Here is a 23,468-nt window from a genome sequence, read left to right on the forward strand (position 1 = left end):
GGGAGAGAAGCTTAATTTAAAAAATTTTAAATTTCACTATTTATGTATATTCAATTTACTGATACAAACAAAATTATATACATAAAAACAATACAATTGCTGCAATTTGAAACAAGTATTATAGTTTATTATTGTGTTGACTATAAAATTAATACGTAGAATACAGTTAACTCTGTAAGATGTGTATGTTTCATTAAAAGAATTTAATCATCAGCACTAAATTAGAAAAAATAATACAATAACAAACAATGATGTATTTAAAGTGCTAAAAATTACTATACAGCGTTGTTGTTTATCTTGAAATCTTTCAAGGATTAAAATAGTTTAGTTTTACTTAAGGAATCTACTATACAGTATACACTATACAATAAAAAAAAAAAAAAAAAAAATGAATAATTTATATTCACACTTTATCATCATTTCTTAATTCATCCATTTTATTGGCAATATTTCTTTCCATTTCAGCTTCAAATCGCCATCTCCAATAAGCTGCCTAAAATAGGAACGTTATAGATTAATTTTTAAGGTTAAATGAACTTATAATTTTAGTTAAAAAAACATTTTACTTACTTTTGATCGATCCCATAACGCTTCAAATGAATCTAAAGCTGGCCTTACATCCAAAATAGCCACTTGATATTTATTTGGGGAATTATCTGCACTGTAATAATCAATAACATATCGTACTTCTTTGCCACAACGATCTACTATCCAATCGTGTCTGTCAAAAGGTAGTTCATATCCCATCCAATTTCGTATTCTTGCTCTTGGAGAAAAATGTTTAGCTTTACCACCAAAGCTTTTTAGCTTTGGATTCATACATTCACCTGCATGAAATGCTTCCCATTTTAATACTTCACGCCAAGCAAGCTCATTATTGATGTTGTGTATTTTAATTATAACATCCATATCTTTAGGTGATAAGTCATCATCTTTCCAACGCCACCCTTTTCGTAACATTGCATTCCAAAACATCTAAAAAGTTTTCAAATAGATTTTAGCAAAAATGTTTTACAATATATATTTGAATTCATATTTTTACTTGAGCTGATGGATAAACCCAAAAATCACCATCTCCTTCTGACTTTGGAATAGTAGATACTTCTCTTTCTGTTGGTAATGGAAATGGCTGATCTGGTGCTGGTTTTTGATTAGGAGGTGGCATCTAAGAATATAATACATTGCATACATAAAAATTCAATAACTGGTTTTAAGTTATTATAAATAGATGTAGATATAGAAATAGTTAATGAATCTATCAGAATATTAATTTTATCATAGTTAATATTTTAATCTAGCATAGGTACTGACAAGTTGGTAGTTATCAGAACTGGGAGTATAGTTGATGTTATATAGTTTAAAATAGCTAAAAAGAAACGAAAAGTGGTTAAAAATTACTTCCTATACCTAAAATATCCAAACCAAACATATGTATACATTTATGTGTATGTACAAATAGAAAATGAAAAGAAAATATGACTATAAAACAAATAAAAATATAGTTTAGTCTATTGTATTTTTTTTTATAATTATACTTGAAAACCTATAATAAAATAACATAATTTTTATTTTGGGAAATTTATTTTTACCAAACTACTCTAATTTTTAATAAAATTCAAATGGTAATTTTCTTCATACTAAATGTATTATAGATTTATAAACTAATTGGCTTTTTTCCGTGTATTTAGATTCTATCTTTATACACTAGAACCTAAGTTAAATAAATATTATGTATACACTAGATACTTAATGACACTTTTACATTATTAACACCAAAAGTAGGAGTAACAATTTTTTAAAGTTAGTAAATTCAATGAGTATAAAATGGATATCCGTTTTATTATATGTATCCAAATTCAGCACACTTTACTATGTCATATATTACAATGTTTACCATGTTTAGTGGATTAATCTCATCTGGGTTTCCCGCCACAGCACATCCAGCAGCTTTTTTATCGTCTGTTTTGACGTGCATCGGACATTCCGGTGGTGGGCTCATGCCAGCTGTATTGGTGAAGCCGTGGGGATTTTTAGGTACATCATTGTTGTTTGTTTCTTTTTGTGGAACAAACGCTTGTGCTACAAGGTTTTGAGCTCCAGAAACGGTATTTCCCATTGCTACTCGTCACAAAAAATCTAAAAGACATAACGAGAAAGTATAAAATACCTCATGATACATATATATATATATAAACCTATATTAATTAAAGCACTAAAATGTTTACTCACTCACACTCGTCGATCAATAAAACTATTTAGTATTTTATGTTGATTAGGTCGTTCTGTGATATTAACAATTAAAATTTCGAATATGCGAACATTTTTTTTTTTCGAAGTTCAAAGAAAATTTTCTAACCTATATCACTTCTCCCGTCGAAGATAACAACTCGTGCTCATGCGTCTAATTGATAACACGAACTAAGATATTATCAATTATCAAATACTATAATAATAATAATATAGTATTTGTAAATACATACAATACCAAAGTCTAAAATAGTAAAATACTAATTAACCGTCTGGTGGCGACTGCCGACTGGTAAGGTTCCAGAAATGCGAACACGCGATTGCAATTTTTGAATTTAATTTTTATGATGTACAGAGTTCACTGTTCACCAACGTCACTATAATGAGTTACGAATAGAACTCGGTTAAACTATACTTACATATTCGCGAGAATGATAAAATGAAAAGCGTAAAACCGTAAATCGATCACCACTTTTAGACTATATATTTGGAAAATGATTTCCAAAAATGGTATCGTTAGTGTTTATGGTTTTCTGCTTGGCTTGTCCGTCTTATTCGTGTGGTTGTTACTCCAAAATAACGTTTTTTTGGGTACTTATGTAGACCGTACTGTTGTGAACCCGTTGCATTTGTTTATCGTGTACACGGCTATTTCCAATGTACTGGTACGGGTCGTCAATAGAGGTATTACTTATAAAGTAAGTGTTGCAATCACCGTATGGATTACTTTGTTTCCAACATTGTGTATTTAAGAATGTACTTTTAACATGTCTGCAAATCTTTCAGGTATGTGCCCAAGCTTTGTTTTTGGGTTTGGTCATGGCTGCAGGATTGTTGATCTCGATCCAAGCGCCAGCCTCGTGGAAACCTTTTGGATGGTAATAAATATCAATCAAAAAACTCAAATGTTAAGTTAATGTTATATCCATTAATTTCGCAATAGTTCAGTGTTATTGACACTGAGACAAAAATTGAAAAATAATGAAAAAGAACTGTAAGACACATTATAATGGCACACATTAATTTAAAATGTTATTGTTTCATATTTGTCATAAAATTAATTAGATATTCAACTTGACTTCAGTTTTGTTTATAATTATTAAAATGCAGAATAACTTTTGAAAGTTAAGTTGGTGTATCTTCTATTAAACAAATAAGTAAGAGAAAGCCTTATTCTTATATTTTATAAACATATAATATACCTACTAAATTTACTTTCAGTTTAATCAATCTTAAGCTTTAATATTAAAGTGAAGTTACTAATTAACTTATTATAAAAATTAGAAACAATACCTTTGTCATTATGTTGGCTTATTTCCAATATTTCATTTAATTATTTTTTTTTTTTGTGATATATGATCATTTTTAAATTACATAGGTATTCATAACTCCCATTTAAATTTTAATGTCATAAATATTAGCCACTTTAAAATAGAAAAATTAAAGAAATCAATATGAATTGATACACATCAGTTCAAAATCAAGCATTCACAAAGTTAGATGTAATAAATGTATCGATCTATATTTGCACAAACTTTAATACAAATCTATAAATAACTACTACTGCAGTGTACTACAACATACATATAATTTTTCTTCATTAAAAATCTTGGATTGGTATGCATTTAATAAGAAATGTGATGTTTTATTTACCATATTGATTTATACACTTTTTTTAATTATCATTATGAGTCAACTATTTTATAATGAAAACTCGCATTATCTAAATAATCTTTCAAAAACATGTAAAAATCTAAGTTCCAACATCTGTTTTTAATTATCTTTTATCTATTAAATGAATCAAAGTATCTTATGCTATTTTTTAATCAAGTTTGTTTAATTTCTTTTACATATAGGTACATGTGTGTGATGGCCATATTTCATTACTCAGAGTTCCTCAGCATAGCCGTGTGTAATCCTAAAACACTAACGTCTTCATCATTCATGTTGAATCACAGTGTTGCATATGGTGTAGCTGCCACGACCAGTTGGCTGGAATATTTACTGTGGCATTACTTCTTACGTGGTAATGACTAATGACGCTTAAAAAGTATATTAAAATGTCTTCATCATTTATGTTTTTAATAAATTTAAGAGTAAGACAATTTTTTTTTTTTTTAATTATCCATACTATACAACAAAAATTATTTAAAAATTATTGCAATTAAGAAAAAAGTTTAACTCAAGCTAAAATTCAATATCTAAAATCCAGCTAACTTTGATATAGATATTATATAAAATGTTATACTATAAATCTAAACAAACGAGAATAATTACTTTCTTCTTATCTTCTCAGATATGAAAACTATTCATGCAATTAGTTATTGTGGTCTTGTTCTGTGTGCTTTTGGCGAAGCATTGAGAAAAGGTGCCATATGGACTGCTAGAGATAATTTCACGCATTTAGTGCAACAAGAAAAAACACAGACACATACTTTGGTCACACATGGTGTGTACTCATGGTTCAGACATCCTAGTTATGTTGGATGGTTTTACTGGTCCATAGGCACACAGGTAATATATACAAAAACAATGATCATGGTCAATAATAAAACATGCAGACTAAATGATTTCATTATATTTTTTAGATTGTCATGATTAATCCTGTATGTGTCGTGGCGTATGCTCTGGCCAGCTGGAAATTTTTCAAGGATCGAATCTACTACGAAGAAATCACACTTTTGAATTTCTTTGGAGAAGACTACATTTCATATCAGGAAAAAGTGGGAATTGGTTTACCTTTCATCAGGGGATTTGTAGTGACACGTGACAAAGAATAAGAAATAAGTGTTAACTGTTATCCAATTCGTATTAATGGATTGGACATCAAAAAACATATTAGACAACCGTGTAAAGTTGTTCCGCACATAATAAATTAACTAAGTGCATACAAATATGTATATTATATATTTAAAGTATAAAAATATAAAGTAATACAAAAGTCTATTGTTAAATTACTTTTGTGTAAAATAAGTGATTAAAAATAGCATTTATATTTATACTTATGTATGTATATATTTTTTTTTATAACATATTTTGATAATAATAATAAATGTTTAATCTTATTTTATAATTTGATTTTCATTCATATAAAGTAAGAGTCAAGTAGAAACAGGAACTTATACAGGGTAATAATGGAAAAAAAAACAATAAGAAGTTTAAAAATATTGGTCAAGAAATAAATAGTCTTACAATATAACATAATTGGCAAGCTTTTATATCCCATGCTAAATAAAAATACCTAGTTTATAAATAATATAAATATTACATCCTCCCAAAAAACGTTATTCGAAGTATATTTTAAATATTGCATTGGGATAAGTAGTTTGGCACATTGCACATTAATATTACTTGTCTTACACTAAGATACTACTCTTATTTATAGTAGCCATCATGTTATCGATAATACCACTGGCTGCTTTAACTATATCCCAATTGGTATTTTCCAAAGCGTTCAAGCACACGGTATGCTTGATATTGACATAACCCTCAGCCTCTAGAGTTGCTTCTAATTTAGCCAATTTTATTGCATGGTGTACATCCCAACCAGTAGCTCTTAATTTGTCCAAACACTGTTCACCGGACACCTGCGATTAAAAATAAATAATAATAAAATAAATATCGCGGAAATTGATAATACGATGATACATCGTATCATTATATTTATGAACAATATAAATACACACTTTGGTTCCAAGAACTTTGATCATTATTCTGACTTCGTCGCAGTCTAGCCCACGGCCATGCTCCTGTCGACCCTCAACATCAGCACCTCTGTCAAAAGTTTTTCGCTGCTCACAGTTTTCCTCTTCGTCGCAGCCGGGTTCTTGCATCACCGAAAAAGTGTGCACTTGCCGTTCGGAGACCGGTGATTCTACGGCGCCCAACTGGTCCAGTGCGTCTAGTTCTAAGGCGATTCTCTCGTCAAAACTCACTTCAGGAGTACTAAAAACGAATTAAAAAAAAAAAAAACCGACGTAAAAATCAATACCATTATATCAAAATATATTGGTCTCAATGGCTTTTGCCCGGTTGTCGTAGCTATCCTTAAACTAATTCATTAATTCTACACCGTAGTAATATTCAGATATAAATTAACCTTATTATTCATTTATCACAATTGTAATTTTTACCACAACTATATAATATATATACACGAGATACACATACTTGTCTTAAAATAAAACAAATAAAAAACCATGTGCGCAACAATTAGGAATTCTAACAAGACATGGAACTAAATATTAAAATAGCATTTCCTTACACCTGACTGTCAATATAGGTAACAAAATACCATAATAAATCTTGGTTTCATAACAATAATAGCTACTTTTATACATTTTTAATAAAAATACTATTAAATTAAAAAAATAGAAATTAGACACTGATTAATAAAAAAATAATGATAACATAATAGACAAGTAAATGACACGTAATGCGATTTTGCTTCCGGCTACAAATCAAACCAAGTCTAAGACTTAAGGTAGTAGGCAAAATTAATACAACATAAATATTTGCATTGACATGGAAATCACTGCATAATGCTGACAATTTATTTTTATAGGAATTACACCAAAAGTGACGAATTGCGTTAAATTAATTGTGGAAAATGGCGGCTCAAACTTAAAATAACTCGACTTTTATTGATGGAATTATTATTTTTAAATATATAAATAAAAAAGCAGTGGGGTACCTATATACTATATAGTATTATAGTCTATTGAGTACGAACTAGTTGTTTATAAATTTGATAAAGACTTCGTACAATATTTAACTAAAAACAAAAAATGTTAGTAACACTATCACAGAATAATAATGACAATTAAAATAAAACTGAAAATTGTTTTTCTTTTTTAGGTCATTGGAAGCTAGTTTTAATAATAAAAATAAACTAAACTCAACTGTGAAACAAAATATATTTACTCAAGATTTCCTTCACGTGCCTTATTAAAAAACTGTTAATGACTGAGGAGCTTAATGAGGTACACAAAATGAGCGAAATAAATGAGAACGATCTGAAATTCTAAAACGAGTAAATTTTGCTTTTAACAAAACAGAGCAAGTTATTACGTTTTATAAGTTTTAAATCATAGAAATATTATTACTTAATAGTCAAGAAATAAATCAAAAACTTTAAACTTAATTTCAAAAAGTTAACTGTTATCCTCTTGGCGATTACGAAATAAACTAAATATAAAATAAATTTTGATTCTTATTCAAATAAAAAAAAAAAAACAAATATTTTAAAAATGTAAATGTTTTTGTTATAAAAAAAATACAAATTGGTTTTCTCAAAATCTAATTGAGACATAAAAAAGATTCAAAAACTGAACTTGTTTACATTAGTTTAACTAAGACTATTCCAATAAATCTTTCAAAATTGAAATTGAATAAGTTTGAGAGTGATGAAATTAAACAAAAAACACAAGCTGATATTATTTAACCATCTAACTATTTACATTAATTTTCAATTTTTTAAATAATAAATCAGCAAATGCCTTACTATCAATATCACTATATTATTAAATTTAAAAAAGAAAAAAAAATCATCATCCAATACAGAATAGTATTAAATTATAGACGATTTAATTTAATAATACGAATGTACTATTAATTACGAGTTTATACATCAGTTTTTCAACTTGGATTTTTAAATTTAAACTGACAATAATAATATTATCTCTTTAAAACTAAAGCATAATATATGTTACCTAACTAAATTTTTAATCAGTAGATTTTCCAGATTAATATATAGACCTCAACTTTACAAACCACTTAAAAAAACATTATTTGATAGGACTTTTAGATCGTTTCGAGGGGCAATGTAGGTACATGCGCATCAAAGTAATCGTGAATATAATAATAAAGGTGTAAATAGTAAACACTTACATTTGATCTTGGAAATGATTCCTTTCTATAACGTCATTTTTATTTTCCAAATCTGAAACCATCATCGTGCCAGCTACTTGGCACGTCGAACTACCACCGCTTGAGTTTGGCATAACCAATGGATACTTTCTCTGGTGTCTTGGTTTCGACGCTGTCATTTGCTGCACAGCTCTCGGATCTTTGGGTGGTAACGGTATGATGTTACAATCTATAAATTAAAATTAACAACGTATGAGGTAGAAAAATAATCTAAAATTTTACTTCGTAGAAATATCACTAAGACTCACTTGAATCATTTTCAACGTCTTCTGATGGTATGGCGTTACCGGACTGCAAAGTTCTGTATGAAACAATTATATATTATAATTTATAACACATTTCCGCAAATAAATAGAGAGGTTAAACTAACTAAACTTTACTAATAAATAGTAATAATTAATAATGAACATAAACAGTCCAATTTCAGGTAATAGTAATAAACATTTAGTGGAGTGGAAAAGCAATAACTTTTACAACCCATTGGAACAAAAGTCTACTATAATAAAACTCCTTTGAACCATTATACAAATACCTATAAATAAATAAATTCAAATCCAAATAATCTATCTAGATATGTAAAACGTGTACCCAACAATTATTTTTCTAATTCTTAGATACCTAGAACTATGGTTTATATTTTCTTCCTAACCTGACTCAAAATTTTCATTTTTGTATCCGTATCGAATATATTTAAATATTTTTCAAGTTATGGCAGATAAGATTTTGTATAAAAAAAAAAGTGGGATCGGATTGATCTCATTCTGCGACCGAATTATTCTTATCTTTGTAGATTTATGGAGTTAACATTATTGTATTATTGTAATAAACTAGTTGTATTTACCCATTGTCATTCTTGTTAAGCCTGAACTTCGGTTTAGCCACTGGGGTTGTGGATTTTTTCAGTATTCTCAATGAGTTGGTTACACCGCCATCTATTGCGGTAGTAGGTTTTTCGATAAGACCATTATACGCTTGTTTAGCTTCTTCGGTTAAACATCCCTATGAAAGTGCGAGTGTAGGAAACCGATGGAGGGAGATAGAAGGATAATGGGAAGCAAAAAAATAAATAAATAAAAACAAAAAAATAAAACACAAAAATAAAACTAAAAACTAAAAAATGGCATTAAAAAAAAATATCTAGTTTTAATCAATGATTAAAAAAACTATCATTACCAACTAAAATGTATTTAATATGTATAAAACTATAAAATAATTTTGAGCGTTAAATGAAAAATTATAATAATGGTTATTGATAAACAAGCCAACTGCAAAATTACAGTTTTAGATTATAAAAAGTTTCGTCGTATAAAGGCACTATATGATATTATGTTTATATACATTGTCAAAATTACAAATCTGAAATCACATGCTATCTTTATAGGTTAGATTGAGATTTGTTCTACTAATTAATTTAAGAGTTATGAATTGCAAAGAATATAGCTGGTAGTTTATTTTAATCGTTTAATGCTAGGTAGTTTTTTTTAACAAGTAAATAATGTGAACAATTCGGGCAGTATTTTTTTATACATCCGTAAAATTAAAACAAAATATTTTAATTAAATATTTTTACAGACCAGTAAATAGAATATATTAACTAAAAATTAGTAACGCTTATCTACGCCTACACTCCATATGTTCATATATGAGTTTAATATTCGAAACCAATTTTCAATTGAAAATTATTAAATTCACCAAATTTGTTTTTTACGTTAGTTTATTTTTAATATTTAACAATCATTCTTACAAATAATTACTTTATTTTTATTTTATCTTGATGTAAAAAAAATCTAGATTGTGAACTAAAAACTTATTAGTTTCGATTAAAATGTATAATATATAACACACTATTATGCGTGACTTTTAAATAAAAATAACCAGATATAAATTTTGTACTTAAAACCTCAGACATTCTATTCTTTATAAATAGATACAACATTTCTGGTAAAATGCAAAACATTATTAATGCACCATCTGTGTACAGTATACACAAGTATAATTATTATATAAGCAAAGTGTGTGTTCGAGTCCATGTGTGCATTTCGTTAAACAATTTCAGAGCTATTTCCCAGAAAAAGGCGCAGCGGCAAATGTTATATAAAGCAGAGAAATAACTATAATAATAAATCGGCAGGTCCAAATGATGCATATCAAAATATTATTATGATTTACAGCTGGTTAAGTATTAAAAAACCGTATACAGCAAATGCACAGTGTTAAAAATATGAATACCTATTATTTATTTAATACCTACCTAATATCAAAAATATAAGGGATAAAGACAAAAATTGTTTTTTTATTTTAATTTTTATAAAATATTTTATGTATTATGAATATATTTGAATATTTCCATAAAATATACAATATTGTTTAAATTTATTTAAAGAAAATTAAATTTAAATAATAAGGAACACATTTTTTTAAACAGAAAAATCATAAGTTATTAGTTATTACTAATTGCAATAAAACAATAATAAATATCAAGATATATCACTAAAAATCGACTACCAGCATAAAAACTATAATATATACAACTTGTAATTAGGTATTATTAATATACAACAACTATACTACCAACTAAACTACTACAAAATATTACAAGCAATTACAAATACTACTACTTAGAGTTCAGCAGTCTCGTCATCGATCAAAGAGATATTTATAGGAACTTTATTTAAGACATCATTGGAAGTATATAATACGCTACTCTCAGAATCCGACAAACTTCGCCTCAGTTTATCACATTTTTTGCTATTGGGGAGCGTATTTGCTCGAAATGTCTCGACGTTTTTTGTTTTATTTCTTAGTTTAGGTGAACTAGGACATGAATATTGTTCGCCAACTAATGTTTCTGTAGAATCGACATTAGAGCGTTCAATAGTCTTCAATGAATTACAAGAAATGTAATCAAGTGAACCTATACTAGGAGAGGCCTTAGTCAATAACTCTCTAGAGCGTGCAAAATAGAATTCTGTGGACGCCTTATCCCACAAGGGCAGACGAAACGGTGCGGTGTCCAATAAAGATTCGGCGCTGATAAATGATGAAAATGAATGCAAACTACTACAAGACTACAAGCGATGAATATAAACGTATCGGAAGGAATAAAAATGGGAGATATATTTTATTGATTAGTATTATAACCGCAGTTAGGAGTACATATGCAAATAGTTCCAATAATGTCTTACCTGAATGTCTGGAATGGAAGCAGCTTCGTCAGTGAACGTCTTTGTTTCGTGTTTTTGAGTTTTCGTAAGAGATCCGATTGGAGGAGGAAATTTGAACGTGAATTTACGTTTACTTGGTGATGACGGAGATTCAGGTATCTGGTGATGTGGTTGTTCTATATCAGATCCCATAGAGCGACTGGCCATCTCATTAGCCATTGCAATAGCAGAATCGAGACTCTTTTCGTCAGAAGCCGATATCGGTTTGACCTTAATAAATATATAGGTTATTATTACTAAAATTTAATTATTGTTTTAACTAAGACTGAATGTAACTTTAAATTATTTTATCTTTTACTTTACCGTAGCTTGTTTCTTTTTTGACTTTGAATTTACAGCGGCAGCAATAGTAGCAGCAATTTCTCGTAATTCATTTCTATGATTTGTGTCCAAAGGATCAAGTGGAGACCTTGGTGGAGATACAGCATAGTTACTCACTCCATTCGTACTTATAGTTCTAAACATAGTTTCCATTTCTTCAACAAGACTTGGTCCGAAGTCAAAAGTTTTCTAAAATAAAAAAAGACTATTATTTTAAAATAATAACTACTGATGAAAAATTTTAACTTTTTTTGTATAAATAATTAATTAGGTATTTAAATCTTAAATAACTGAAATCATTAATACTACACAATATACATCATAACATAATTTTATCTTTTATTATAAAATAAATAATATTTATATAATTAAACTAAAGAACTTTTTCATTAGACTTACTTCAAACCTAGGACTTTCAGCAACAGTATCTTCATCACTAATTTCATGGTATTCGTGGTCAGATAAGATTTTTGTCAACTTATTTTTATCTAACCAGGTTGTTAAGTCTACTAATAATAATAACAATAAATAATAAATAATTATAACAATACAGCAAATATTACAATAATTAATAAATACCATTTTTTTTGCTTTCTGATTTATCACCATTAAGTAAAGGAGCACGATCTGAACAAGCCTTAATTGAAGTTGGTGAATCACTAACACTAGCACAGTCTTCTTGTGGTTTATATGGAGCAACAACTTGATGTGGTAAATGATTATACTAAATTAAGTATGAAATAACACATGAATAATTTTAATTTACAAAAAAAAAAAACATTATTGTTTTAATAGTATTAACTATTAATTACTTTTGGTGCATTTGTACTCATAAATTCAATATCTCCAAAATATGCACCATCTAGACCTACATGTCCCATATGTTTAACATCGCCTTGAGGACAAGATATCATATCAATCCTCAGACGACTACGTCGGGATGTATACTTTGAATCTGTAATATAATTTAAATGCGTATAAATAAATGTAAGTGTAAACTTAGAGTTTATTAGTTACCATTTCTAGTGAATTCAGAATTTCTGTTAGATGGTAAATTCAAACCTAAATAAGCCACAGTATTGGAAGGATTGAAAAAACCAGTTTTTCCATTGCACAATACACCTTTCCATAAGGTGGGAACACCAGGTCTACAAAAAAATAAAAATTATTATTGATATAATTGTTATTAATTATTTATTTAAATTTGTGATATATATTTACGTTTTATCGAGTACTGTTATAACTTCTCCAATAGTATACTGAAGCATATCTCTTTTTTTATCTTCAAAGTTAACAACAGTTTGCACTTGCTCAGGTTTACACTAATATAATAAACATTTCATAAAAATTATTAGTGATCAAAAATAATATTTAACACTAACAGCCAATAGTACTTACATCAAGTAAAATTGATACCAAATCAGAAAATTTAGGTCTTTTAGCAGTATCGTGTTGCCAACATTTAGTCATGACATTAAAATATTCTTTAGGGCAGCAATCAGGCTGTTCTAATCTCTGATATATAAAAATGTACAATATAACAAAATAAAAATGTTAGTGTATAAAGCTAAAACTACCTGAAAATTAGGTTCATCAATAGCCTCAAGAATCTGTTGTCCTGTGAGTGCTGCCCAAGGCTGAAAGCCATAACTGAACATTTCCCATAAAGTGACACCATATGCCCATACATCAGAAGATGAAGTAAAACGTAAATAACTTATGCACTCGGGTGCACACCTATATTAAACATAAATATTCAATATGCTCAAGAGATATTTGAAATAAAACTACTGTTCATTGAATATAGAAAATTCAAAATATTATTACCAGGCAATTGGTAATTTCAGATTCACATTAAAGTTTGTTTGATAATAGTCTTTACCGACACCTAGTGCTCGCGATAATCCAAAATCTGATATTTTCACCTTGTTCTTTGTAAACACTAATATATTTCTAGCAGCCAAATCTCTAAAAAAAAGTAACAAAAGATATTTGATGGAAACACACGATTTTAGAATAAAATACCTGTGTATTAATCTTTTGGTTTCCAAATAATGCATTCCATGACATATTTGTATGGCAAAATCACATAACGACATTACTGGAAAACTTGCACGAAGTGATGGTTCTTTTAAACACTCCAAAAGAGATCTTAAAGGTGCTAACTCTGTAACCTAAAAATTAAATTACATAATTTTAATACTAATTAATTATCTAATTCATAAACAATTTATAAAAAAAACCAAAAGTTATTACTAGCATTAAGGCATTAGTATCCAAAACTACTCCATACAACCGAACAATATGTTCATTATCAATACTATGCATGATGGCTGCCTCTTTTAAAAACTCTATAGGATTATTTTGCATACGTTCTCGACTCAAACATTTTATGGCAACTTGAATCTAATAAAAAATATTTAAAATTAATAAATAAGAAAAAAATAAATATACATCATATATTTAAAACTAACCCTATCTCCTTCATTGGTCCAAACACCTTGCTGGACTACACCAAACTCGCCTACACCTAACTCCTTATTAATAGTTATGGAATCAGCTGGAATAATATGTTTGTTGGGAACACGAGCTGGCGATCGTTTTTCATAAATAGGCTTCAGTGTATCTTGTGAACCAGAACTATCACTCCACTGTTCTTTATTATCTTTTGAAGAAATTAACTAAAATTTAAACGTATAAATAAGCATTATGTACTGTGCAATCACAAAAACAAAATCATAGTAACTGTTTACTTTTTTAAACTTTGAAAAATAATTTTGTGGATAATACTTTTGGAAATACTTTTTCAAGCGTCTGATCTCTGGCTTTGTCATACCAATTTGATACAGGTCGTCTTCAGTGACAAACTTTACTTGAGGCACAGTCATCACCTAAAAACACATGGCATGCTACCATTAATAAAAATGTAAAACTATATAGTACTGCATTTAAGTAGTAATCGTCTAAACTTGCCTTCAAATCATTCTTGATTTCTGAATAGTACTGATGGAGTTCTGCTTCCATCAAGAACTCATACAGATCGATAACTTTTGACATTGTACCTGCTACTACTGAATCCAAAGTACCTGAATCAAGTCAATAAAACACATATTCTAGAAAAGTATACCAAACATACATAAGCAACAAGTCCTCCTGAAGTGAGTCAACTAACTAGTTATTCCTATATCTTGTCTCCTAAATCTATAGCTTATTAATAAAAATTGTATGAACCAAGTAAGTGGTGTCAAGTAATGTCAAATAAATATTTAATGTATTAAAGTCCTGGGATAAGGAGATTAATAAATTAATAAATTAAAATAAGACATACCTCATACAGTCTATAATATTGTCTAAAATATTAAGTATTCATATATTATATAAAAGTATTTTTACATAGGTACTTTTAGTTCCAATGTCTTGCACAACTTTTTTTTTATACTGGCATCACCTTTTAATTTGGCTAAGCGCCTAAGCCTTCTATTTAATTTGCTACATTCCTAAAAGTAGGTACCTACCTAAAAATGTGAAATTCTTGAAGAAACCGTACAATTGTGGTCCAAAGACTATACCAACAAACGGATATAGCCAGCTGGAAGAATAGTAGGTGTTATGGCGATGTAGTCATCTTACGGCAGCGTCTGGATCCGATGGGAATAAATATTCGAAATATTATTAAAAAATTATACGGTGGGTAGTTATGTCTTAAGAAAAAGCATTTTTCATTGATAACAAATTTACGTCAGTCAGTCATTCTTCGATTGTTACAGACGATTACCGCAGACTTCTTTAATTTTAAACTCTTTAAATTGTGTAAAAAATATTATTATAAAATACCCAAAGTGGACAATATAAAATTAACTACTAGGAAAGCATCTACGGACTACACGAACCTATCGACTACCGACTACGACTGTACTAGTCAGTAGCGCACACTATTGCACTAATGACAATAGACTACTGGCTTCTAAATACTACAGCAGTCGGCAGTACGGTTCTCTGTTTAGTGTTTACTACTCGAAGTACTGTCTGCTCTGCTCGGCGCCCGGAGTCGGCGCATTCGACAATCAACAGACTACAATAATAATAATAACAATAATAGTGAAAATAACAATAATAAGAATTATTGTAAGAAAAAAAAAAACAAAAAATGTTTAGAAGTAATACCAACACTGCAATTCGACTCTGATGACATTAGCTGATAACACAATAAATAAAATAAAATAGCTGATGACGTACGTCCTTCACAGGCTTAGGATAGGAGTATTGATACATTCGAAATATAAGGGATTTTAGTTAGGCAATTCCAACGCATATTGTTAGATGAATAATAAATTTACAATATTATTATATTTTGAATTTATAATTTACAAGACACGTCACTATTGGGTATTGAGTATTGACACCATTTTATTTGTCGATTCATTCAATTTTGTAACTGGAAAACTATTCGTTAGCTATTAAATTGTGGATGCAAAATCAAACAAAATTTGCTGTAATATAGTAACCTGCTATAACGGTCGTATAACGATAATAACAACTAATAACGACTAAAGAGTGCCTAGAAATTGAAAAATATGCGTAATCTATTTACAATAATATATAATCAAGATTTATAAAAGAAAAAACTTATATGTACATCAAACACGGCTCAAATTGCTAGGTCGAACTTGACATTTTGCACAGAGGCAATATACCGAATATAAATATATATAACGTAGGCAAGTTGCAAGTTCTCAGAAAAGATTTTTAGAAATTCAATCCCTATACGAAATTGAAAATGGAAAATAAATGTATATAATATTATATCACATATTTTACGGGCTGTGTTAACAATTATTGAATAACGTTGGTATAACTATTGTGTGGATAATGTTAATATCTTAAATTCCATAGTTCCGTACGTTTCTATTACTTCCCACTTTGCATAGTTATAGTATAATACTGTATACAATTAGTAAGAAGTAACACTATCGTGGAATTATATCAGTAAGAATGCAAAACAATATTATCAAATAATGATTAGTTTAAACTTTAAAACCTTATCCCATAAGTGTCTACCGGGCCCAGTGAACGTGAGACGCGTGAAATTTACTCGAAATAATGTCAACAGATGATAGAAGCTGAGTGAACCCGAGAAATATAATATTTTTGCTATTATTTAAATTGAGAATGATAAAAATTTTGTATGCAATTGGTAATAAATATGATACTTTGCAAAATTATAACCAGTTTGGTGATTGCCCACATTACTGTTATAAAACTTAAAATATAGCTCTGAATGAGATGTCAAACGGTTCCAAATTATTGGGAAAAATTCAAAGATATTATGTAAAATGAAAGCGATCAAGGTTATGAAATAACAAAAATTATTCTTGTAAAGAAAAGTTTGATACTAACCAGTATAAGTCTTCCAAGATTATGTGCAATTTAAATTACTACCATATGGAATCGTAAAAATAATTTGTTTTTTATTGATAATATTTTTTTTACTTGTATACATTTTTATTATTTGTATAAGTAAAATATATAAAATAAATTACAGTTAATTTTGCATAATTTATTACACTAAAGTATACATAAATACATAATTATGCATTTATGCATATTATAAATAGTATATATCATAATATAATCATTAACTATTAATAATGATATGATATGACACTGTCAAGAATCATGATTAATAGTTTATTTAGTTAATCATATTAAATTTGAGGATACCTATATGTATATCATCCTAAGAATATTCATAAGCTTTGACCCCCCCCCCAATGTTATACAATAGGTATTATCCGATTATTACTTATTACTTATTACTTATAACCTAACTCATTAGCCATCATTTTAATATTATAAATAGTAAATAATTGTTGCAATCGGGCTTGTAACATTATATACAATTACAGATTTTGATTATAATGAATTATTATTTCGTTAAGAACCATTAATCAATATAACTTTATGAGAATATGAGATTGAATATACCATACTATAAGATGTGTTTCAACAAGAGAGGGGTCGACGATCGTCACAAGTCACAACCCTCTAAATCCCTCATTTTTTTGGTACTGTTTTTATAATTATTATAACTTTTAAGATAATAAAATATAATTTAATATATAATGAAATGCATACATGATGTGATATATATATATATATATATGTAATTTTACCATATGAAAACGCATTACACTCATGAAAATAATATGTTACTATATATAAAATGTATCTAAATCACAGAAAATATCGTTTTAAGCCTATAAATATATATTGTATAGTGATACATATTACATATAGATAAGTTGAGATGTACCTAGCCTGTAGCCACCTAGGTATATTTATATTTTATATAGTCTGTAACAAAATGATCACAATGAACACAATTTAAAATTTAAAAGCTTCCTGTGTAATCCTCCAACGTATTATCTTTATTCTTTATTACACAATAAATATATTTATAAATTAATAATTAGTATATTACCTATATTCTATAGGTACCTATAATACCGATAGTATATTATACTATTATTATTATCTATAGTTTGACAGGTAGTTTTCATATAATTAATGTGTTACTCGTACGTTTTTACACTAAAAGTTACTCTGTATATACGTTTAAATTTACTGACAAGAATTAATAATATTATATTCATTATTTATAAATGCTCTACGTTTTCTAAATTTATTCTAATAACTTTTAGATTATTATTATTCATTATAAATTTATACAATTAGTCGTATACTTACGAAAAAAAAAACCATAATAAATGCGACATTTTATAATTTATATGAACTATATGTATTATCTTTTTCAAAAAAAAAAAAATAATAATAATAATAATAAATAAATACCTAATAGCACAGATAATTATAGAATAAAATCTATTTTTCAAACTATAATCAATGCTAATATAGTAATTATTATTATCAATTTAAGTGTCATTCTTTAAACAAAAAATAAACGATAAGTAGTTAATTATACTACTCTTTAGTTTATTGGTGATGCATTGGTCATAATAAATCAAAGACCATTTTTTCTAATGAACTATTAACTTATAAAAATTATTATTTTTTTTTATATATAATATATATAATATTCTATTAATAATTATGTCTTAAGTCATATAAATTATGATATAGTTGAATAGTTTAATTACTTAAATTTGATAATATTGCATATTAGTTATATTTTATTAAATTATTTATAAATTGTGTTGGTATTATATAATGTAAAATATTAAGATTAAAAATAATACATCTAAGAATAAAATATTGATTAAATTATTGAATAGGTAGGTATTAAAACAAAAACAAAATAAGAATCAATTTAAAACCAAATGTTTTAAAGTGGAAACTTCTTTGACCTTTTTTTTATAAGTTTTTTTTTCAATAATTATTGATACAAAATTGTTTGTTGAGTTAAAACTCTTGAAAATTGAATACAAGATCCAATATGAGGTGTTCTTATAGCTGTATGAAAATATTAAAAATACTTGGGTGTATTTTATTTTTATATGTATTATAAGTTAATTAAAATTTTGATAAAACTATTTAATAGTTAGAAATTTATAAAAACTTTTCTTTTTATACCTAGCTAAATATTGAAAATTTAATACCATGCTTATGATTCCTTATAAGTAGTTGATACTAAAACTCTTAAAATCTAAAAATTTGCATAAACAGTAATTATTTTTTATAGACATTTAAGATGAAATTTGAACGAAATTACGTATTTAAACTATAATTAACGATGTTAATTATTTTGTTATAGTTTAAAAACATTATTCACGATGGAAACTTAAACTTTAATGTATTTTATATAATTATGAACTTGACTATACGCAATGATACGTTTGATTTATTTTAAAATATTATCTATTTGTAGGTGTTATATGAATATATTTTTACTCTTTTACAATTATTACAGAAAGATGTTAGGTATATTAAATTTTAAGTTTTAAAAGTTGGTATAATATGTTATAAAATATATACTATTAAAATAATTAAATACTAATAATATAATAAATGCAATATTTTCAGAAAAAATTATATCAATCTGCTAAAATACTAAAAGTAAAATTATTGACTTTAACAGCTATATATATCAGAAAAATATAATCATTTATGGTGATAGGTATAAGCTGATAGACCATTTCCGCTCCAAATCTTTTTTCGTATACAATGATAAATCATTGAATTCAAATTTAACAGACTTGTAATTATAAAGTGACATACTCGATATCTGATGTACAGAAAAACTCTACTCATTTATCTATACATTTTTTAATGTTAGTTAAAACAATTTCTATAAGTTGAATTCATTTTTGTTTGTTTTTTTCCCGGTTATTTTGAAAAATACTGAAAATTTATAATTTTTAAAGTACATACCAGGTTTGTTAAACCAAGTTTCTATCTAAAACCACCTTCAAAACTAAAAATCAAAGCATTTTTTTTACTACTAATTAAGTATAGGTACATATACAACAAAAAATACAAATCATCTTAAAATGAATACATTCATCGCTTCGCTTGGAATCTAAATTAAATATTTAGTCAAAAATTAAATTGGGGTTTACTCGAATTTTATAACACGAAGTTGTCGAAACCTCGGCGGTCCGCTATTTTTGTTGAATGTTTCTATTATAAGGTATATTTTTAAAAGCATCATGCATATTAAATATAAATATTTAAACATTGTTCCTCCTTCGGTGAAAATTTCCGAGAATGTCCTTGTACCTCATTCTCTCCCTCTCTAGAAATGCCTATATACATTTTATACAATGTTAACAGTTCAAGTTTACCTAATTAAAATATTCATTGATACTTATTAACTACCCAATTCAAAGTTCCGTTCCAATTTTATTAAAATCAGTATAACACATGGATTTTTATCATGTGAATGTTACCTATATAGGTACAATTTATAACTATTATTATCAACAAAATAATGAATATTATTATTATATTTTGACAAGTAGTATAAATTATATTTATCCGAATTATCTAATGAAGAAAAGGAACAAAAAACGTATTGAACATCCCACGTCTGTATCATTATAATGTATTTACATTATCGTGAATTTAGGCCAAAGCCAATAATGTCAGTAATGAACTTTACTCAAACCTAACCCAATATCAATTTTTTCCACCCATCTCTATTATACGCATGACATAGGTTCTTGTAAAAATCTGGTCTCAATTCTTCTATATGCCCTTTTTTACTACAACTAACCACTGTTGTTTCGGTCTCCTGCACGGTCTTTTCCATTTATATTGATGTATTGGTCATTATTCGCAATCGATACCTAAAAGTACTTAATTTATGCTATTGACAACTCTTCAAACACGACCGGCTACTTCAGTCTTTGGCCTTTTATAAATTGAATTATATATTTTCTTTTCCATACAATTGTTTCAATTGTTCATTTGATCTTCTCTCCTACACTTAAGTGTCAGGGTTAAGGATGGTTAAACTAGAAGGTTAATACCGAAATATGTATAAATAATTAATGATTTGAAATTAATTAGTAAATAATATTTTAAAAATACGATACGCACCTACCACACTATAGTTATTTATTAGTTTACTATAGATAATTAGCAAGTTTGATTAGGTACAGTAGTCCGGCATTATGGTATTCTCAGTAATTTGGCATATTTTTATCACATCTCTAATAGCTATAATTTTATACATTTTTAGATTATCTCTTTAATAATTCAATTTATAAAATTGAGTATTTCAGTAATATTGTTGGAATTTTAACAAAAATTATAAATTTGTCGATAATAATAATTATATCTACCTACAATGGCTACTGGCTACAATATTCAATAAAATATAGTAGTTAAAATAAATATATTTAAATTTTTTACCAATTTGTGTTTAAATTAATCCTAGTTTTTCGATAACCCAGTAGTATTTAATACTTATTAATTAGTTCCATATGTTTCGAAGAATCTAATGTACGTTTTACATTTCACTGGTGTTAAATACGAAAACAAATAAAAATATAAATAAATAACATTACAACGATATAATAGATTAGGTACCTTTTGTTTTATTATTTATAGTCTATATAGCTGTATAATAATACATTTATATTATAATTTTAAAACAATTTTATATACCTATCCGATATACGCACATTATAATAAAAACATTCATTATAAGTAACCTTTACCAATTAAGTACTAGATATGTTATGAATTATGATTAATTTATTTCTATATAGGTAAATTGTATGTATTTTGTTATAAATATATACCTATACTGGTTAAACTCGGGATAGTCGAATTGCACTTATTATCTACAAAGAAATGGTTCAATTGCACTTGAATTGAAAAAAGGTAATGGTCGAACTGCACTCGGGTGAAAATCAGGTAGTAGTCGTTCAAAAAAAGAGGTAAAATGGAAAAAACGTGGAAACTTGTTACGAGTCGAACTTGTTAGTAAAATCCCAGTTTTTAACCACGCCTGCAATGGTTAAAATCATTGTCAGTCCTAAGCCTGTAAGTGGAATGGAAAATAAGTGTTTACTAAATGTTTAACCCCTGCAAATGTATGACCATTTTGTTGAAATACTTATTTTGAGCCCTGCAAGTGCAGTTCGACTAAAATAAGTGCAATTCGATCATACCCGCCATACTATAAGTTTTATGTTATAAAGAATATTTTATTTTGTTTATGCGAATAGCTAGGTGTGGCTGTGACAATCGTATGTACCTGCATTACAAAAATATGTTACTTATTAGTTGTTACACATTCTTTAAAAAAAATATTCAGATAAACTTTATCTTAATTAACTTCTTTTCCACGTATCTATATTTGATTGAAATATTGATAGACCTATTATAATATTATTGCAAGTATTTATTATGTACACATTTATTTACTTATGTGTATCATCAAAGGTTAAGTATATTTTTAGTAGATCGTGACCAAAAAAAGTTTGGACACCCCTTCTATAGATCATAATGATATTAGACATTTAAGATATTATACTATTAAAGATATAGTCATTGAGTACGACAATATTATAGGTACCTACCTAATAACTAAACAAATTTCGAGAGCTGTTCAATTTGCATAAGCGGGAGGTGGGAAATTAAAGTATAGATCATTATTATAATAATTTATAACAGAAAAATATATGTACCTACCTATTTAAAATTATATTAAGTTAAATATGAGTATAGAATATAGGTTTTCTTGTATAATCGGTTTTATAAGTTTCGTTGATAGATTTTAGTTAAAAAAAAAAAAAATAAATAAATAAAAAACACTACTCACTGACATAATTAGCATGTAAAATATGCTAGTTCGATTCAACACTACCTATCTAATACTAAATAAAATGACGCAACAAGATTTTTTACGGTATGAAATTTCCCTTTCCACAGTCTACTCAACGATGACCAAATCTGTCACTCCAGGCAATTATAATATAATATTGTATACCAACTACACCTACTTACCAACCTACGTGTCGTACTGTCGTGTACATAAAATATGCAGATTGTAGTAATAGTAGCAATATCTCATAAACTGTTTTAAACTTAGTTTGTTCGAACTACCTAACTATTTACTTAATAAATTTCTATTTACATACATGAACTATCATTAGGTATGGTATTATATGACGGAATTAGGACATTATATTTTGGTATTGATTTTACAGTACGTATTTTGTTTTTGTTTTGTCATTATATCGTTTGGGACAATAAAAATACTTTAATTTTTATTTTTAG

The 23,468-nt window shown here is 27.3% G+C and overlaps 3 protein-coding genes across 8 annotated transcripts; 1 reads left to right on the forward strand and 2 right to left on the reverse strand.

The window, feature by feature from the left end:
* Positions 1-100: 100 nt before the first annotated feature.
* On the reverse strand, positions 101-2,388 carry LOC114119729 (holocytochrome c-type synthase-like). 2 transcript variants are annotated; one of them, XM_027981412.2, is made up of 5 exons: positions 2,230-2,388; positions 1,895-2,136; positions 1,043-1,165; positions 571-975; positions 101-493 (listed from the first exon to the last, which is right to left on the reverse strand). In XM_027981412.2, exons 2-5 carry the CDS (start codon positions 2,114-2,116, stop codon positions 404-406), a joined length of 840 nt encoding a protein of 279 aa, XP_027837213.2. In that variant the 5' UTR covers positions 2,117-2,136; positions 2,230-2,388; the 3' UTR covers positions 101-403. The 2 variants fall into 2 exon arrangements, with proteins under 2 accessions (XP_027837213.2, XP_050053510.1); XM_050197553.1 differs by having other exon boundaries at positions 2,234-2,376.
* A 107-nt stretch (positions 2,389-2,495) lies between these two features.
* Positions 2,496-5,320, forward strand: LOC114119728 (protein-S-isoprenylcysteine O-methyltransferase). The gene is made up of 5 exons (XM_027981411.2): positions 2,496-2,945; positions 3,034-3,125; positions 4,104-4,273; positions 4,544-4,761; positions 4,836-5,320. Exons 1-5 carry the CDS (start codon positions 2,742-2,744, stop codon positions 5,025-5,027), a joined length of 876 nt encoding a protein of 291 aa, XP_027837212.2. The 5' UTR covers positions 2,496-2,741; the 3' UTR covers positions 5,028-5,320.
* Positions 5,132-22,899, reverse strand: LOC114119727 (activated Cdc42 kinase-like). 5 transcript variants are annotated; one of them, XM_050197552.1, is made up of 21 exons: positions 22,881-22,899; positions 14,694-14,806; positions 14,474-14,611; positions 14,195-14,401; positions 13,977-14,126; positions 13,746-13,894; positions 13,548-13,688; positions 13,298-13,457; positions 13,119-13,235; positions 12,942-13,042; positions 12,738-12,868; positions 12,533-12,675; positions 12,300-12,444; positions 12,120-12,229; positions 11,703-11,909; positions 11,361-11,609; positions 9,017-9,174; positions 8,424-8,476; positions 8,137-8,344; positions 5,934-6,192; positions 5,132-5,834 (listed from the first exon to the last, which is right to left on the reverse strand). In XM_050197552.1, exons 2-21 carry the CDS (start codon positions 14,775-14,777, stop codon positions 5,604-5,606), a joined length of 3,141 nt encoding a protein of 1,046 aa, XP_050053509.1. In that variant the 5' UTR covers positions 14,778-14,806; positions 22,881-22,899; the 3' UTR covers positions 5,132-5,603. The 5 variants fall into 5 exon arrangements, with proteins under 5 accessions (XP_050053509.1, XP_027837209.1, XP_027837208.1 ...); XM_027981408.2 differs by lacking the exon at positions 22,881-22,899 and adding an exon at positions 15,236-15,783 and having other exon boundaries at positions 12,120-12,226; XM_027981407.2 differs by lacking the exon at positions 22,881-22,899 and adding an exon at positions 15,236-15,782.
* Positions 22,900-23,468: the final 569 nt, after the last annotated feature.

The sequence above is a fragment of the Aphis gossypii genome, chromosome 1 (genome assembly GCF_020184175.1).
Source record: "Aphis gossypii isolate Hap1 chromosome 1, ASM2018417v2, whole genome shotgun sequence".
NCBI classification, from domain to species: domain Eukaryota; kingdom Metazoa; phylum Arthropoda; class Insecta; order Hemiptera; family Aphididae; genus Aphis; species Aphis gossypii.